This window comes from Anopheles coluzzii, chromosome 2 (genome assembly GCF_943734685.1).
Source record: "Anopheles coluzzii chromosome 2, AcolN3, whole genome shotgun sequence".
Classification (NCBI taxonomy): Eukaryota; Metazoa; Arthropoda; class Insecta; order Diptera; family Culicidae; genus Anopheles; species Anopheles coluzzii.
In genome coordinates this window covers 66,815,844-66,835,844 of record NC_064670.1, presented here as the reverse complement: position 1 = coordinate 66,835,844, position 20,001 = coordinate 66,815,844, and the positions used below count along the sequence as shown (strand labels likewise).

Below are 20,001 nucleotides of genomic sequence, written 5' to 3'. Positions count from 1 at the left end.
TAACGTCGCTATTCAGCAAGTATTGACCAGCAACGCTTCGTTTTTAAAGCTTAATTATCGTCAGCGACAGAGGGAAAGATAAAAAGGAGGGAAAAGAATGAAAGGAGCGAAAGGTGGGAAAAAAGGGAAAAGAGGAAAAGTAGGGAAAGGAGGAAAGGAGGAAAGGAGGGAAAGGAGGGAAAAGAGGGAAAGGATGGAAAGGAGGGATAGGAGGGAAAGGATGGAAAGGAGGGAAAGGAGTGGATGGAGGGAAAGGAGGGAAAGGAGGGAAAGGAGGGAAAGGAGGGAAAGGAGGGAAAGGAGGGAAAGGAGGGAAAGGAGGGAAAGGAGGGAAAGGAGGGAAAGGAGGGAAAGGAGGGAAAGGAGGGAAAGGAGGGAAAGAAGGGAAAGGAGGGAAAGGAGGGAAAGGAGGGAAAGGAGGGAAAGGAGGGAAAGGAGGGAAAGGTTTGTAAGGAGGGAAAGGAGGGAAAGGAGGGAAGTAGAGAAAGAAGGGAAAGGAGGGCATTTGACTACTTGCCGATCCGTTGGTTGATGCATCCTCTCTGGAGCCACCATTTGTCGCGCACACGAAAGTGTCTTTCGGAGCAGCAACCCAAGACAGGCTCAGTACACGCCGACTTAAGCACAATAATAAACGCAACAACTGGTTTCAATTGAATTTATACTCTAAAAATGCTGACCGTCGTCCATCAGCATTTTCTTCTTAGCCTATGTTTTCCATAAAATCGTTAAATTCCATTTAATCGTTAAGCGCGTTTAATCGCTGGCGCGTTGCATAACGTAGCTATTCAGCAAGTATTGCTACCTAGCAACACTTTGTTTTTAAGGCTAAATTATCGTAAGCGACAGACGGAAAGGAGGAAAAGGAGGGAAAGGAATAAGGAGGGAAAGGATGGAAAGGCGAGAAAGGAGGGAAAGGATGGAAATGAGGGAATGGAGGGAACGGAGGGAAAGGAGGGAAAGGTTGGAAAGAAGGGAAAGGTGGGAAAGGAGGGAATGTTTTCCATTAAAGTGTTGCAGTTTTAAATACATCGGAATCCCGGATTAATCCTTCCTGTTCAGTTCTTCTCGATGAATTTAACTATGCAGGACTGTCTCAACTAAACTGCTACATGAATCCCCATGGTTCTATACTGGACCTTATTTTGGCTGATGATGGGATTCCTTACCATTTATTAAAGTTGGAGCTCGTTCTTGACCCTTGGATTCAACCAGACTCCTACCACCCGGTGATTGCTCTCCGCATATTTTCTGAATCAAACCACACTACAACACCACAACATACTTCAAATATTCAGAGTCGGAACTTCCGAAAGACGAATTTTATAGGTCTCTCATCGGCCCTTACCAACGTTGACTGGAGCCATATCACCAGAGACCCGGATCTCAATCAAAACATTTTGTCGTTTACAAATAAAATCACAAGCTTTTACGATCAGTTTGTCCCTCGTTATCGGACCCCAACCAAGCCACCCTGGTCTAACTCACGGTTAAAAGACTTGAGAAAACAGAAAAAAAGACTCCATAAAATGTTCCGTCAACATAAGAACGAGGTCAATAGAAGAATATTTATTAAAGCTGCCCGTCTGTACCAGACACTTAATCGCCGAGCCTACGCCAACTACGTAAGAAAAATAGAAAACCGATTTAAAAGGGATCCAAGAACGTTTTTTAGTTTTGCTCGACAAAAACGAGATAGTAACAGACTTCCATCAATGATGCTTCTGAACGGAAGATCGTACACCGGTAATGTTGAAATCAGTCAAGCATTTGCTGATTACTTTTCATCAACATACGTGAGTAACTCGCCACCAGTCACTAATGCTGTTACGTCCAACCATATACCTGATGCTGCCGACATTCCTCTTCCTGTTCTGTCTGAAGCTGACATTGCCTCGGCTATCAACGAGTTGAAGCTTTCATTCGCTACTGGGCCTGACGCTATACCCAGTGCTATTTTCAAACGCTGCAGAGATGCTTTAACTCCTGTCTTGACCACATTGTTCAACAAGTCTTTGCAGCAGAAACGCTTCCCTCAAGCATGGAAATCTTCATTCATGTTCCCGGTTTACAAAAATGGAAATAGAAATGACATATGTAATTACCGTGGTATTTATATGTTATGTGCAGTCAGCAAAATTTTTGAGATCACCATTTCGAAACACCTATCAAGTGGTTTTAAAAATATAATCTCCAATGATCAGCACGGCTTTCTACCCAACCGCTCAATTGAAACAAACCTTTTCTCTTTATTGAGCACCTGCTATCCTGCAATGGACAATGGTAAACAGGTAGACGTAATCTACACCGACTTCAGTGCTGCCTTTGACTCCGTAAATCATTCAATGCTAATTTCAAAACTATCAAGCTACGGAGTAAATGGGGCGCTAGTTCATTGGCTCTCCTGTTATTTAAGTGATAGGCATATAACAGTGAATATTTCCTCCTCTATATCTGCACCATTCACCAACACGTCCGGGGTTCCACAAGGCAGTATTCTCGGACCTATTCTTTTTAACATTTTCATAAACGATGTTATTTATGTTATACCAGATTGCGAAAAATTGTTTTATGCAGATGATATGAAAATGTTTCTACCGATATCAGATCAAACCGATTGTTTTACCCTTCAAAACTGCTTAACTCGATTTAACTCATGGTGTAAATCAAATTGTATGCGTCTCAACATATCTAAATGCTCTGTTATATCCTACACTAGAAAAAGAACCCCCATTGTTTACGATTATAAAATTGATGATAGATCAGTGCCGCGTAAAAATGTGATTCGCGATTTAGGCGTCCAGTTAGATAGCAGACTAACGTTACAGAACCACTATGAAGCAATACTTTCAAAAGCCTTCCGTTTGTTAGGATTCATTTTGCGTGTTGCGAAAGACTTCAAAGATCCATTCAGTATAAAAGCTCTGTATTGTGCAATTGTCCGTCCTACCTTAGAATTCGCTAGTATTATTTGGACTCCGACACAGCAATATTTAATAGATAGGCTAGAATCGGTTCAACGTAAGCTCACTCGTTCATTGTTTTACCGTCTCCCGTGGTCTCGTAATTCTGTTTGTCCCTCTTACCGTACAAGGTGCCTGCAATTTGGACTAGAACCTCTGCAACATAGAAGAAAGACGGCACAGTGCTTATTTATACACAAACTTGTTACCGGATCTTTAGACGCCCCGTCAATTCTGAGTAAATTGAACTTTCAGGCCCCCAGTAGAATTATAAGAACCAGGACATTATTTAACATAGAATTCAGATCGACTAATTTTGGATCTAACGATCCTTTATTAAAAATGTTAAGTGCTTATAACTCGCTAGGAAACAATGTCGACTTGAACTCAAACTTAAACAATTTACGGACCTTTTTACATAGCTTAATATGACGCTTCCACAGTTTATGTTGTTTTTTTATTTTTATTTGGTTGATTGACAGTTAAACTTGTTATGGTTTTTGATGCGTTTTTGTTAGCACTGTTCTTTAGCATTAACTATAGAAATAAGTATGTTATGTAAGCTTATACCAGCTGGATAACTTTGGGAATAAATAATTATAATAATAATAATAATAATAATAATAATAATAATAATAATAATAATTGAATCGTTAAATTCCATTGAATCGTTAAGCGCGTTTAATCGCTGGCGCGTTGCATAACGTAGCTATTCAGCAAGTATTGCTACGCTTGTTTTTAAGGCTAAATTATCGTAAGCGACAGACGGAAAGGAGGAAAAGGAGGGAAAGGAGGGAAAGGAGGGCATTGGACTACTTGCCGATCCGTTGGTTGATGCATCCTCTCTGGAGCCACCATTTGTCGCGCACACGAGAGTGTCTTTCGGAGCAGCAGCCCAAGACAGGCACAGTACACGCCGACTTAAGCACAATAATAAACGCACCAATTGGCTATTGGCAAATAATGCCTTCATTATTTTTTTTTCAATTGAATTTATACTCTAAAAATGCTGACCGTCGTCGATCAGCATTTTCTTCTTAGCCTATGTTTTCCATTAAATCGTTAAATTCCATTGAATCGTTAAGCGCGTTTAATCGCTGGCGCGTTGCATAACGTAGCTATTCAGCAAGTATTGCTACCTAGCAACACTTTGTTTTTAAGGCTAAATTATCGTAAGCGACAGACGGAAAGAAGGAAAAGGAGTGAAAGGAATGAGGAGGGAAAGGATGGAAAGGCGAGAAAGGAGGGAAAGTAAGAAAATGAGGGAATGGAGGGAACGAAGGGAAAGGAGGGAAAGGAGGGAAAGGAGGGAAAGGAGGGAAAGGAGGGAAAGGTTGGAAAGGAGGGAAAGGAGGGAAAGGAGGAAAAGGAGGGAAGGAGGGAAAGAAGGGAAAGGAGGGCATTGGACTACTTGCCGATCCGTTGGTTGATGCATCCTCTCTGTAGCCACCATTGATCGTGCACACGAAACTGTCTTTCGGAGCAGCAGCCCAAGACAGGCACAGTACACGCCGACTTAAGCACAATAATAAACGCACCAACTGGCTCTTGGCAAATGATGCCTTCATTAATTTTTTTTATTGAATTTATACTCTAAAAATGCTGACCGTCGTCGATCAGCATTTTCTTCTTAGCCTATGTTTTCCATAAAATCGTTAAAAAAGCGCGCATCGCTGGCGCGTTGCATAACGTAGCTATTCAGCAAGTATTGCTACCTAGCAACGCTTTGTTTTTAAGGCTAAATTATCGTAAGCGACAGACGGAAAGAAGAAAAAGGAGGGAAAGGATGGAAAGGAGGGAAAGGAGGAAAAGGAGGGAAAAGAGGGAAAGGAGGGTACGGTTGGAAAGGAGGGAAAGGAGGGAAAGGAGGGAAAGGAGGGAAAGGAGGGAAAGGAGGGAAAGGAGGGAAAGGAGGGAAAGGAGGGAAAGGAGGGAAAGGATGGAAAGGAGGGAAAGGAGGGAAAGGAGGGAAAGGTTGGAAAGGAGGGAAATGAGGGAAAAGAGATAGGAGGGAAAGGAAGGAACGGTTGGAAAGGAGGGATAGGTTGGAAAGGAGGGAAAGGAAGGAAAGGAGGGAAAAGAGTGAAAGGAGGGAAAGGAGGGAAAGGAGGGAAAGGAGGGAAAGGAGGGAAAGGAGGGAAAGGAGGGAAAGGAGGGAAAGGAGTGAAAGGAGGGAAAGGAGGGAAAGGAGGGAAAGGAGGGAAAGGATGGAAAGGAGGGAAAGGAGGGAAAGGAGGGAAAGGAGTGAAAGGAGGGAAAGGAGGGAAAGGAGGGAACGGTTGGAAAGGAGGGAAAGGTGGGAAAGGAGGGAAAGGAGGGAAAGGAGGGAAAGGAATTAAAGGAGGGAAAGGAGGGAAAGGAGGGAATGGAGGGAAAGGAGGGAAAGGAGGGAAAGGAGGGAAAATGTTGGCACGATATCGACCTCGTGCGAGATCTGTCTGGCGAATGTTGACATATATCGAGCTAGCTTGATAATAGCTCGAATAAGTCGCAATAAATCCCTCAATAAAATAAAGCTATACAGATACAGACAAGGACGAAAATACGAGACAGCTAGATCTCCAACATTAGGGCCAATTAGGAAATAGTTCATCTACGGTCAACTTAAGGGCAAAAGAGGTCAAGGAGATCAGCTGATCGAGTAAAATGCCGCCATCGTAAAAGGGACAGTAGCAAACTTACATAGAAAGAAGAAAGACTATTTTTTGAACTGTGCGGCGAAAACCCTATACGCGAGAGCCAGTTACAAGAAAGTCTAACCAGCTACCAAAATAAACAGATTGTTACCAGGCGTAACAACATTCAAAAAATACGTGCGAATATTTCTTTCGAAAACTACAATTCTTGCAAATAGTTATCGCGATGAGCCAACGCGGGTTTAATTGTGGTGGCTGCGAGCGGCATATTACTGTGAATGATATGGTGCTGTGCAATAAGTGCAAAATGAGGTACCACCACGGATGTGTCGGCGTCACCACAGTGACAAAATACCGAGCGTTGTGTTGCGATTCGTGTGTGATAAAGGTGTCAAAGTGCGAAGCTAAGGAGACGGGTTACACAATGACCTCCCAGGAAGCGAACGCGAAGACGAGGAAGCCTGCAGATAGTTGCGACGGTTATAATAAGGCCAAAGAAGCAGTATCTAGCGAGGGCGAAACCTCGGCGAACAAGCTGTCCACAGGAGAAGAAGTGCCCATGATGATCCACGCTGCAAGGATGACATCTACCACGAACGCATCAAAAAGAGCGTCAACAAAAAGCACAATACAAGCTGCACTTACACGACTTGTAAAAGTGTAGCATCTAGAACGAGAAATGGCCTTGAAGAAGTTCGAACTCAAAATGGCCAATCTAAAGTTCGAGCAAGAAAAGATTCGGCTTCAATTCGAGTACAAACGAGAATCGATTCGATCTTCCGTGAAGAAAACATTCACAGAACAGACGAATTGCAAGCAGCTGCAGCAGCAGCAACAGCAACATCAACTGCAGCATCAGCAGCCGCAGCAGCATAAGCAACATCAGCAGCCGCAGCAGCATCGGCAGCCGTGTGATGTAGCTACAAATGAAAGTGCATGCATCAAATCGGGGACTCCTTCGGCAGTGGCAGTCAGGGATGAAACAGTCCTTCCTGAGCTTGATGCAGAGGAGCAGCGATCTTCCGAACCACATAACACCGCACTCCTGCACGATGCGTCGAGAATGTGGGTACCGAGAGAACCATTTGGTGTAGCGTCTGTCACACCTTTGCAACATGGACAACAAACCGTCAACACCCCCGACGTCGGATCAGCACCAGCTCTTCTGCTATCACAACTGGCACGATGCGCCGGTGTAACGGGTAAAACAAAACCATCGGAAAGGAGCTGCACAGGAGGCGCGGCGAGGGGCGATTCAACTGTGAGGCGGACCAACTTGGCAATTTCGGCGTGCGGCAACAGCAGACAACACGAGTTTGCCAACACTCGTTCCGTCAAACAGCTAAGTTTGCCGCTTCAAGAACCGTACTTCATCGCATTAACCATTGACTTTACTCACTTTCAGGGACTGTCGACTCTACCGTTCCTGAAAGGGGAGTTGAGGTCAATGATCGGGACTCAACGCATCGATTCAGTGGCATCACTCGACATTCGCAGCACCGACAACCCTGCAACCGGGAGAAGCCGTTTGAGATTGATGAACCATGGATTCGGCAGCCTCGACGGGCCCACTACCGGCAGAGGCCGAACGCGACACATATTCCCCGGCGTACAACAAAACGGTGTAGCAGAGCTAAAAAATAACAATGCGCAAATTAGGAATCTGTACACACACGCACTCACCAGTATCGACACAGTTGAGGTTAAGTTGCTACCATCCGCGTTGCGAAACAGGAATATAGGCCAAACAAATCTACGTCTTCGTGTCCCAAAACAAAACGGTAGGGCAAACGAGCTAGATAGCGTAAAATCATCAGAGTGCCAGCTACGGTTGAGTGAAAGATTGATTGAGGGAAGGCGCAGGCGTGACCGCTTAAAGTTTGTAGCGCAGAAAGTAAACAAACCGAACGAGATGAAACGCAATGATGAGCGTTGGAAACGGCGAATAATCAGGCGACATATTGTGAAACCTTTTATCCCACACTTGAGTCGAGAAGCATGAAATTGGTATATCGTGCTAATTATAAGCAAATCCTGCTTTTCTAAGGATTTACGGTGTGGGGTGTTGGCACGATATCGACCTCGTGCGAGATCTGTCAGGCTGATCGAGTAAAATGCCGCCATCGTAAAAGGGACAGTAGCAAACTTACATAGAAAAAAGAAAGACTATTTTTTGAACTGTGCGGCGAAAACCCTATACGCGAGAGCCAGTTACAAGAAAGTCTAACCAGCTACCAAAATAAACAGATTGTTACCAGGCGTAACAACAGTTGGAAAGGAGGGAAAGGAGGGAAAGGAGGGAAGGAGAGAAAGAAGGGAAAGGAGGGCATTTGACTACTTGCCGATCCGTTGGTTGATGCATCCTCTCTGGAGCCACCATTTGTCGCGCACACGAAAGTGTCTTTCGGAGCAGCAACCCAAGACAGGCACAGTACACGCCGACTTAAGCACAATAATAAACGCACCAACTGGTTTCAATTGAATTTATACTCTAAAGGCCGGGCTACATTGATCGTACTCTCTGGTGTAATTTTGAATTTCATTAGCGCACCTGGCGGCGGTTGACCGAAGCATTTTTCCAAACAATTTGAAGCCGCTTCAGAAAATATGTAATTTTTCTATGATTTTAACCTAATTTGGACAAGAAAAGTTTTGTAAAAGGTAGATGCACATGTCCTGTACGCATTGCATCCATTTTCATGGCAAAAAACGATGAAAAAACAACTTAAATTTGAGATCCGGCACGACCATTTCCTCGACGACCAAAAAAAGCTTCCTCCAGCCGCCGCCAGATGCGCTAGTGAAAATTGAAATTACAGCAGAGAGTACGATCAATGTAGCCCGGCCTTAAAAATGCTGACCGTCGTCCATCAGCATTTTCTTCTTAGCCTATGTTTTCCATAAAATCGTTAAAAAAGCGCGCATCGCTGGCGCGTTGCATAACGTAGCTATTCAGCAAGTACTGACCAGCAACGCTTCGTTTTTAAAGCTTAATTATCGTCAGCGACAGAGGGAAAGATAAAAAGGAGGGAAAAGAATGAAAGGAGGGAAAGGTGGGAAAAGAGGGAAAAGAGGGAAAGTAGGGAAAGGAGGAAAGGAGGGAAAGGTTGGAAAAGAGGGAAAGGATGGAAAGGAGGGATAGGATGGAAAGGAGGGAAAGGAGGGAAAGGAGGGAAATAAAGGAAATGGTGTAAAGGAGGGAATGAAAGGAGGGAAAGGAGGGAAAGGAGGGGAAGGAGGGAAAGGAGGGAAAGGATGGAAAAGAGGGAAAGGAGGGAAAGTAGGGAAAGGAGGGAAAGGAGGGAAAAGAGGGAAAGGATGGAAAGGAGGGAAAGGAGGGAAAGGAGGGAAAGGAGGGAAAGTTTTTCGAAACGCACAATCAAATGTATTTCGAACCACCAATTGGGACGAAAAAGTTACTGCAGGTATATTTCCATACCGTTTCAAACTGTTTCGTCGCTTCTCAGCCCAAGTAAACACGGAGGAGCTGAGCCGGAATCGATACGAGCACACACCAACTGGTTGAATTTGAAGACAGATGTTTTAACCAACATAATAACCATAATACACACCTTCAAACATTGTTTCCGGGATTAGGCATCTCCGAGCTACCAAACAGCTACCGAACACTCAATTCATTCCAGAAGTACCAATTAAGGGGAGAGATGTTGGATCATTCAGTTACCGCAGGACTCCACACAGCATAACACGGAGCGCAACATAACAACTGACAGCTGCCAAACGCGTAAGAAAACGCTTGGGAAAGGAGGTAAAGCGTTTCATTAACTGTCGGTAATCGCAGTAGGTTGGTAGCTTTCCAATGAGAAATGAGCTTCCTACTACGGATATTCATAACATGGTACCGGCAATACAGCGTTTTCTGAAGCGTTAAGCAGCTGTCAGTTGTTATGTTGCGTTCCGTGTTATGCTGTGTGGAGTCCTGCGGTTATAAGGGGGGAGATGTTGGATCATAGCACACATTGCAATCATAACATTTTCATGTAATAATTATTAATTGATCATAGTTCACGTTGTTACATTCTGAACTATAAAAAGTAGGGAATGCAAATAACACGTTCAGTTTGAATAAACCTATCGATTGAAACTCATCGTAGTTTGGCAATCCAGTACACAACAGATACTATGATGCCTTTTGCCGCAACCGTACTACGCTACATTGTGCTGATAGGCGACAGTTTTTGGTGTTATGGTTGCTGTACTTGCAGCAATTGGTGCAAATTCTATGCCGAATAAAAAGAGTTAATTTTATATTGGGTGTCTTACCGTTCAATTGCCTGCAACGAGTGGTTTCGTGAGGAAATCCACAAATTATACATATTGTTTCCTTTTCTGGCCCTTTGTGACGATGCTGTATATTTTGATGTTTCGACCTTTCTTGCTTGGATACTCCTTCGTTCGTGGCCGCATAATGGCTAGTTCTTCAGAGGGTTTCAGCCATTCTGCTAGGTCTTGTAGCGTAAGATTCTTGTTATCTTGTTTCGTACTTATCGTGTGTTTCAACTAGGCACGGGCAAAACGATTCTTTTCACCGAACGCGAACGAACTAGTTCGCTCACCAAAAAGAACCGTACGTGAACGACGATTCTTTCGTTCTTTTTTTCATGGGGTGTTTATTTACAAAGAACGCTCGTTATCTTTTTCATTAACCCGCCATAGACGCATACTGTAGCCAAAGAAGTACTCATTCTGCGGTTGACACCAATAATTTAAAAACATTAAAGACTCGGCCCATCTGCTGTCTGGCTAGCTATCGAAAAACCGACCAAAAACTAGTGTTCAATAGCTCAAATAAACGATGTTGCTGAGACGGCTTGTGGGCTTAGAATAAACTTTATTTTACAATTATTCCTACATTATCCTATTTCATCCTAATCCTATCACTAACACTAGTATATACATGCTTAGGCTACGCTCTAGGCGTGAACATCCCGACCACCATAAAATTCTAATTTTATCGCACCCATTAATTCAATACAATTCAATCATAACATTCTAATTAGCCTCTCTTATTTCACTACCTTCTTCTATGCTCTTAGCATTAAATGGCAAAATACAAATTTTAGCAACAGGTCGTTTTACCCTTTCTGCTTGTGCCGTTTTGATAGTTACCACTCTTACTACCCCGTCTTCTGCTGGATGTACTTCTATAATTCTTCCTAACGGCCATTTGCCAGGGGGCACATTATCCTCCCTTATAAGCACCATCATTCCAGGACTAATCTTGACAGCTGGCCCGTGCCATTTTGTTCTAGCCTGTAACTGCTGAAGGTATTCTTTTCTCCACCGTGCCCAAAAATGTTGTACCCGCTTTTGCACCGCACGCCAATGATTTAGTCTATTATCAGGAATATCGCTAACATCAAGCTCCGCAATTTGCTGCATATTTGACCCCGTAAGGAAGTGTCCTGGCGTGAGCACTTCCATATCCGCAGGATCATCTGATAGCGACGTTAGAGGCCGTGAATTGAGACATCCTTCGATCTCAACTAAAACCGTTAAGAGATCTTCGTACGTCATGGGAGAATCTCCGATCACACGTCGAAGGTGAAATTTCATAGATCGCACAGCTGCTTCCCAAAGGCCCCCAAAATGTGGAGCGCGAGGGGGTATAAACTTCCACTTGATGCCTTGCTGACTACTCCACGATTGCACACTCTCCTGAAATTGTACAGACCTAAATAGATCGTGTAGTTTACGAAGTTCATTAGCAGCTCCCTTAAAATTTGTCCCATTATCCGAGTTCATCTCTGTTACCAACCCTCTTCTAGCTACAAATCTTCTTAAGGCTGCTAAAAATGCTGACGTGCTCAAATCTGAAACTAGCTCGAGATGAATTGCTCGTGTAACAAAACACACAAATACGGCGACAAATGCCTTGGTTGGTACTGATTTGCGTTGATTACTCTTCACATAAAATGGACCGCAGTAGTCTACACCGGAGATTGCAAATGGCCTAGCCTCTGTCACACGTGATGTTGGCAAATCTGACATTGGTTGTGTTACACATGATGGTGGTTTAGTTCGAAAACACCGCACGCACTGTCTTGTAACCTTTCTCATACTGGATCTAGCCTTAATTAACCAAAATCTTTGCCTTAACGTAGTTGCTAACAATTGAGGCGCCGCATGTAGATATCTTTTATGGAAGCATTCTACCAATAATGTGGCTAACTGACAACCCCTCGGTATAACAATTGGGTGTTTAGTATTCGCATTTACTGTAGATCGTCCCAGTCTACCACCTACTCGAATCAAACCAGTTTCATCCATATATGGACTAAGTGTTGCGAGTTCTGAACGCCTGGCGACCAATTCGCCTTTCTTTAACAATTTGATCTCTTCTGGAAAATGCTCGGATTGTACTACTCGACAAATGGCTCTTTCTGCTCGGTATAGTTCCTCAGTCGTTAACGCACTTCCTCTCTCTTGCTTGCATTGGTTAAGTCGACTTTCAATTTAACGCAAACAATATCCGACAACTCTTCGAAGCGTTGTATACGATGATGTTCGACTGAACAAATAACTACAGAAGCTTTCTTCCGTTCCAGAAGAAACTAGTGCTACCGTCACCCGTTTTTCTTCGCTGGTTGTTTCTCCCTTAGTTGGAATTCCTGGCCATCTCTCCACTCCTTCCCTCAACCACTGTGGCCCCGACCACCATAAGGTATTCTCCGAGAAACTATCTGGCTCACAGCCTCGTGATACGAGGTCTGCTGGATTCATAACGCCTGGTACATGTCGCCAGTAACAGCCTTCTGTTAACTCCTGAATCTTTGCTACCCGATTAGCTACGAACGTTTTCCAGTGATTATGTGGTGCGTTTATCCAGTGGATATCACTATGGAATCGTATCACTCATGGAATCAGTGATACGAGGTCTGCTGGATTCATAACGCCTGGTACATGTCGCCAGTAACAGCCTTCTGTTAACTCCTGAATCTTTGCTACCCGATTAGCTACGAACGTTTTCCAGTGATTATGTGGTGCGTTTATCCAGTGCCAAACTGTCATGGAATCAGTCCACAAATAGCAAACTCCCTTAGCCATATTTGCTCTCCTCATTGTTTGATACAATCTACTAGCCAACAATGCTCCACACAATTCCAACCTAGCAATGGTAAGCCTTTTCGACAATGACGCCACCTTCGATTTTGACATTAGTAGCTCTACCTCAATCCCTCTCCTTGCCTCCGCGTTTCTTACGTACACCGTTGCACCGTAACCCCTCTCAGACGCATCACAAAATATATGATACTGCCATTCGCCATCCATAAGTAACCTTCTTGGAATACGAATCTGTTCCAATCTATTAGGTTGGTTTACGAAAGCCTTCCATTCTATTTGCATCGCTTCTGGTAGCAGTTCATCCCACGACCAGTTTTTTCCACTATTATTCTTCATAGACCAGATCCTTTGTAATAATAGTTTTGCTGTCATTTTGATCGGATCTAGAAAGCCTAACGGATCATAAATCCTTGCCACATCGCTCATAACCGCTCTCTTTGTGATGGGTTTTTCAGCATCTAGTGCTGGGATTTGTATACGAAATTGATCCGTCCGAGGGATCCAAATCAGCCCTAATGTTGACACATCTTCGTTATCCACATTAAATTCATCTGACTGTGCGCAATCATCTTCTGGGACATGGTCTAAGGCCTCCAACGCGTTTGAAGCCCACTTTCTTAGCTTGAAACCTGCCTTACTCAGCATCACTGACACTTGTTTAGCTATCTCCTTAGCCTGCTCGACATTGTTGGCTCCGCTGATAAGGTCGTCAACGTAAAAATCATCACGCCACTCTTGTGCCTTAGGAAACTCATTTTCATGATCTTCAAACACCTTTCTCAGCGTTCTGATGGCCAAGTATGGAGCACATGCTGTGCCGTAGGTTACTGTTTGAAGCTCGTATACCTTGACAGGTTCGTTTTCGTTTTCTCGCCATAATATTCGTTGAAGTTTCCTATCTTCTTCTTTAATCAAAATTTGCCGATACATTTTTTCGACATCTGCTATCATGGCTACCGCTCTCATTCGAAACCTCAACAAGATCAACAAAATATCGTCCTGTAATTGTGGACCAATCATAAGAATGTCGTTTAATGAATGACCACTACCTGTCTTACATGACGCATCGAACACCACTCTACATTTTGTGGTAGTACTGCCAGGTTTCCAGACTGCGTGATGTGGCATGTAATAAAAAGCTTCATTTTCTCCAATTTCCTTACTATAATCACAAATCAGCGACATGTGTCCCATACTTTCATATTCACTCATGAATTTGTGATATTCCTTCCGTAAAATAGGATCAACTTTCATTCGCCTTTCAATTGCCAAAAATCTCTTCAGTGCAGTTGATCCTGAGGCACCTAACATAGCATCGTGTTGAACTATTTTTGGCAATTCAACTATGTATCTTCCTTCTCTTGTTCGAGACGTAGTGCTGAGATACAACTTCTGTATTACCGTTTCCTTCATTGTTTTTACTCTCTCTTCGGGAACGCCTTCCAACATCACCAATCGGTCCATTGCCTTTTTTATTCCCTCATCAAACATTCCACACGCAATTACTTGGATATTGGTTTCCTTATCCTTGCTCTGCTCCCTGCCACATACGACCCAACCAAACTTTGTGTTTAATAACATGGGCAAATGAGGCGCTAAGCGCAACTGGCCTTGCTCCAATAGTTCAACGAATATTTCAGCACCAATTAATATATCTATACTGTCTGGCTCTGAGAACAATGGATCTGCAAGTAACAGTGCTTCTGGAATATTCCAATCCTTAACATCCACACGCCGAGGTGGAAAATCCGTGATTACCTTAGGTAGTACTAAGTAATCTAAACATGCCGTAAAAGGTGTTACTCGTGATCTTATGTTTGCTGTCACCATACTGGCTGTCGTTAGAGAGACCGATCCTATACCATGCAATGGTTTTTCTAAGCGTCTTTTTCGTAACTGCAGCTGCTGCACTAATCGCTCAGAAATGAAGTTTGCTTGCGACCCTTGGTCCAAAAGTGCCCTAGCAGGAAACTCTTGCCCATCCTGTCCACTGACCCAAATGATCGCTGTAGATAACCACACCATACCAGTTTTCCTTACAATTCCGTAAGTAGTAGCAGTTATCGTCCCAGTTTGTGGCTGATTTTCTACCGATGCTGGTTGCACCATAGGAATAGCTACTTGCGCGTCTGATGGTACTTCTCTCATACATATCAACATATGATGTCGGCCTTCACACTTGTTACAATTACCTCTCACCTTACACCAACGTGCACCATGCCCTCGCCTCAGGCATTTGTAACAAACCCTGCGATCTTGTACAATTCCAAATCTTTCGGCGACAGATAAACCTTCAAACGCTGTGCAGCTTGCTAACTGATGATTGTTTTGGCAATACACACATTTCGAAGGATCTTGCGGTGTCATTTGTGCAGCACATGTCATCCATGTACCAGGTGCCCTTTTCACTGTCTTCTCTGCTGTCCGCGGTGTCCAGCCTCGATGAACCGCTTGACGTTGGAAGCTGCTGCCTTGGGTGACTGGCTTCGTGAGGATCGAGTTACCATGGTGAAGGGCCGTGCTGGTCAACATCTTGATTTGTCGTTCACAAAAGTTCATCATCATTTCGTACGTATCGGTTTTCTCGTCGGCTGAAAATTGTTCCCACGCTATTAGTAATTTTGAATGTAATTTCCATCTTACCATGCTGGTGAGCGGGGTGTCCCACTGATTAATGGGTTCCTTCAACCTTTCCATGCCTCTCACTAAACGTTTACATTCGTTTACCACTCGAGTGAGTTCCTCTGCGGAAGCAGCGGTCATGGGCTCCAGCCGGTACAGCGCCTTGAAATATTCCCGACGAAGAATCTTGCTATCATCATAGCGTTCCAGCAGCGTCTTCCATGTTGTATCATAATTTTCTGCGACGAGCTGGACGTGTTCGAAAGATGCCAATGCGTCGCCCTTCAGCGAGGCTAGCAAATACTGCAGCTTCATCACTTCCGATATTTCTGCCACTTCATGCACCATCGATACAAATCGATCCTTAAAGGTTACCCATTGAGTTATGTCGCCATCAAACGTTGGTAACTCAATCTTAGGTAGCCTTACTCTCGCACTCGAGTTCATTGACACCGCCATCGTACTGTTGGAAAATGGACGTTCCCCTTCCTCTACACCTCGTTTGTCACTGAGAAAACCCTTTACACTGTGATACTGTTCGTAAAACTGGTTTCGTTCTTCGTTAATTAATTGTTCATCATAATCGTCCAGCTCCAGCAATACCTTGTCCCTCACACTTTCAAACTCTCGCTTAGCTTCTTCTAACGCCTGCAATCGACTCGCTAACTGAGTATAATGCGTTGTCGCATTATAACCCTCCTTAAACTGCACAAACGCATCAATCGCACGTAACCGATCATCATACGTACGCTTCAGTTGCTTAATCGCTTGAGCCTTAAGCGTCATGTTGACTTCTTCCAAGTTTTTTAACAAACTGTAAGCAACAATGTTCCGATTCGTTGAATTAATCACACACCAAAAATTATTCTTCTCAAAATTCTAAGCCTTACGCGCACCGTATCTAACACTGTCGCAATCCAGAACGAGTCAACAACCTCTCAAACACACTATTGCAAAGACTCAAATTTAACGCACGTTCACTCAATCTTGCCTCAGCTATTAGATGCTTGTACTCAGCCCAGTGTTCACGCACACACTTTCCTTTCTAGCGCAATCCTTCACAGTCTCTATACACTCTCCCGCTATTATGCGTTAGACAACCCTGCTGAGGGTGACCAATACGTAGCTCTCTCCCTATTCGAGTGCGTTTTACACGTACACTGCAGGGCAATACACGAACACTTTCCACGCACACTGTCCTTACACACTCTTGCTGTGGTACGCATAAAAACCGTTTGGTTGAGGCTACACACACAAACCCAACTCAATAGGCCATCATGGCTGCACGAGAAACGTAAACCTCCTATCACAAGAAAACACTACGCTCCAGTCACACTCAAATTGGTGCAAATAACACAAACTACAATTTGGTAGACCACACTAATTGAACGCAGTTCAAAAGTTCACTCTCTGATGCCAATATGCCTCAACTGTCCTAGCACAAGTTCACTAATCATCCGCAACAGTTCGTACCCGATCCAGCGCCCAATAATTGTGCCACGAGTCTAGCCACACACTCCTTATTCAAACAACATGCCGAACGGCAAAATTAACTAACTCCAACTTAATCAATGTCACAGTATATCCGGTTCGAAGGACCAATGTTCAATAGCTCAAATAAACGATGTTGCTGAGACGGCTTGTGGGCTTAGACTAAACTTTATTTTACAATTATTCCTACATTATCCTATTTCATCCTAATCCTATCACTAACACTAGTATATACATGGTTAGGCTACGCTCTAGGCGTGAACAACTAGCATGTATAAAACTAATACGAGCATAGACGTCTCCAGCATATATTGTACCCTATGCCTTATACACACTCAAGGATTCTATAAAAAAAAACTACTTAAATATGGATCAACATGATGAGCGCAATTCCAGTTCAGTTCATTCGCGAATAATGAATAATCCGTGGGTACGATTTCAACACCAACAGGGTACATTTTGATCTCTGACGACCCGTTCGCACGGTGCGAGAAAGAGCGAGAAAGCAATATGATTTTGCACGTTTCATTACCACATTTATGTGTGTCGTCGAACAATGAACGGAACGTTCGAACGCGTTCGGTGTAGTCAGTTTCTTCCAAAAGTCCTGGTCGTTTTTTGTTAAGAATCTCGTTCGTTCGTGCACTTTACCGAACTGTTCGAACGGTTCGATTCTCGTTCAACCTTTCGTTCCGAAGTTCGGTTGAAAACCTTGATGTTAAATCGTTTAGCAGCCTTTGGTCATTCAAAAATCCTTCTTGCTTCAACAACACCATGTTGTCAATGAGATTGCGCAAAGCGTTGGAAATTCTAGCAGTAAAGACTTGTAAATGCTTTCAGGGTTCCCGACCATTTTGTCGAGCCTGGTTATTACGAGCGCAACGGTTTTCTGGGTTAAGCATTGATCCGCTAACTGCACGAAGTGCTTAACCTTTCAGATGCTTTTGCAGCCTATTTATGTTTTCTAAATTAATTTCACTACTTGCCGATCCGTTGGTTAAAGCATCCTCTCTGGAGCCACTAATCGCTTAATCGCTGGCGCGTTGCATAACGTAGCTATTCAGCAAGTATTGCTACCTAGCAATGCTTTGTTTTTAAGGCTAAATTATCGTAAGCGACAGACGGAAAGAAGGAAAAGGAGGGAAAGGAATGAGGAGGGAAAGGAGGGAAGTAGAGAAAGAAGGGAAAGGAGGGCATTTGACTACTTGCCGATCCGTTGGTTGATGCATCCTCTCTGGAGCCACCATTTGTCGCGCACACGAAAGTGTCTTTCGGAGCTGCAGCCCAAGACAGGCACAGTACACGCCGACTTAAGCACAATAATAAACGCACCAACTGGCTCTTGGCAAATGATGCCTTCATTAATTTTTTCAATTGAATTTATACTCTAAAAATGCTGACCGTCGTCGAGCAGCATTTTCTTCTTAGCCTATGTTTTCCATAAAATCGTTAAAAAAGCGCGCATCGCTGGCGCGTTGCATAACGTAGCTATTCAGCAAGTATTGACCAGCAACGCTTCGTTTTTAAAGCTTAATTATCGTCAGCGACAGATGGAAAGATAAAAAGGAGGGAAAAGAATGAAAGGAGGGAAAGGTGGGAAAAGAGGGAAAAGAGGGAAAGGAGGGAAAGGAGGAAAGGAAGGAAAGGAGGGAAAAGAGGGAAAGGATGGAAAGGAGGGAAAGGAGGGAAAGGAGGGAAAGGAGGGAAAGGAGGGAAAGGAGAGAAAGGAGGGAAAGGAGAGAAAGGAGGGAAAGGAGGGAACGGTTGGAAAGGAGGGAAAGGAGGGAAAGGAGGGAAAGGAGGGAAATGAGGGAAAGGAGGGAAAGGAGGGAAAGGATGGAAAGGCGAGAAAGGAGGGAAAGTAAGAAAATGAGGGAATGGAGGGAACGAAGGGAAAGGAGGGAAAGGAGGGAAAGGAGGGAAAGGAGGGAAAGGAGGGAAAGGAGGGAAAGGAGGGAAAGGAGGGAAAGGAGGGAAAGTGTTGGCACGATATCGACCTCGTGCGAGATCTGTCTGGCGAATGTTGACATATATCGAGCTATCTTGATAATAGTCGCAATATATAGAATAAGTCGCAATAAATCCCTCAGATGGCGCTTTACAGATACAGACAAGGACGAAAATACGAGACAGCTAGATCTCCAACATTAGGGCCAATTAGGAAATAGTTCATCTACGGTCAACTTAAGGGCAAAAGAGGTCAAGGAGATCAGCTGATCGAGTAAAATGCCGCCATCGTAAAAGGGACAGTAGCAAACTTACATAGAAAGAAGAAAGACTATTTTTTGAACTGTGCGGCGAAAACCCTATACGCGAGAGCCAGTTACAAGAAAGTCTAACCAGCTACCAAAATAAACAGATTGTTACCAGGCGTAACAACAGTTGGAAAGGAGGGAAAGGAGGGAAAGGAGGGAAGGAGAGAAAGGAGGGAAAGGATGGAAATGAGGGAATGGAGGGAACGGAGGGAAAGGAGGGAAAGGAGGGAAAGGAGGGAAAGGAGGGAACGGAGGGAAAGGAGGGAAAGGAGGGAAAGGAGGGAAAGGAGGGAAAGGAGGGAAAGGGGGGAAAGGAGGGAAAGGAGGGAATGGAGGGAAAGGAGGGAAAGGAGGGAAAGGAGGAGAAGGAGGGAAAGGATGGAAATGAGGGAAAGGAGGGAAAGGAGGGAAGGAGAGAAAGAAGGGAAAGGAGGGCATTTGACTACTTGCCGATCCGTTGGTTGATGCATCCTCTTTGGAGCCACCATTTGTCGCGCACACGAAAGTGTCTTTCGGAGCAGCAACCCAAGACAGGCACAGTACACGCCGACTTAAGCACAATAATAAACGCACCAACTGGTTTCAATTGAATTTATACTCTAAAAATGCTGACCGTCGTCCATCAGCATTTTCTTCTTAGCCTATGTTTTCCATAAAATCGTTGAAAAAGCGCGCATCGCTGGCGCGTTGCATAACGTAGCTATTCAGCAAGTATTGACCAGCAACGCTTCGTTTTTAAAGCTTAATTATCGTCAGCGACAGAGGGAAAGATAAAAAGGAGGGAAAAGAATGAAATGAGGGAAAAGAATGATAGGAGGGAAAGGTGGGAAAAGAGGGAAAAGAGGGAAAGGTTGGAAAGGAGGAAAGGAGGGAAAGGAGGGAAAAGAGGGAAAGGATGGAAAGGAGGGATAGGAGGGAAAGGAGGGAAAGGAGGGAAAGGAGGGGAAG

The 20,001-nt window shown here is 44.0% G+C and overlaps 1 protein-coding gene across 1 annotated transcript; it reads right to left on the bottom strand.

The window, feature by feature from the left end:
• Positions 1-1,612: 1,612 nt before the first annotated feature.
• Positions 1,613-16,093, bottom strand: LOC125908328 (uncharacterized). The gene is made up of 2 exons (XM_049611026.1): positions 15,329-16,093; positions 1,613-1,621 (listed from the first exon to the last, which is right to left on the bottom strand). The coding sequence occupies exons 1-2, from the start codon at positions 16,091-16,093 to the stop codon at positions 1,613-1,615; spliced, it is 774 nt and encodes a 257-aa protein (XP_049466983.1).
• Positions 16,094-20,001: the final 3,908 nt, after the last annotated feature.

Excerpts from the sequence above, each read along its gene's own strand:
- LOC125908328 (XM_049611026.1), bottom strand. The coding sequence starts at position 16,093 with ATGACGCTTAAGGCTCAAGCGATTAAGCAACTGAAGCGTACGTATGAT.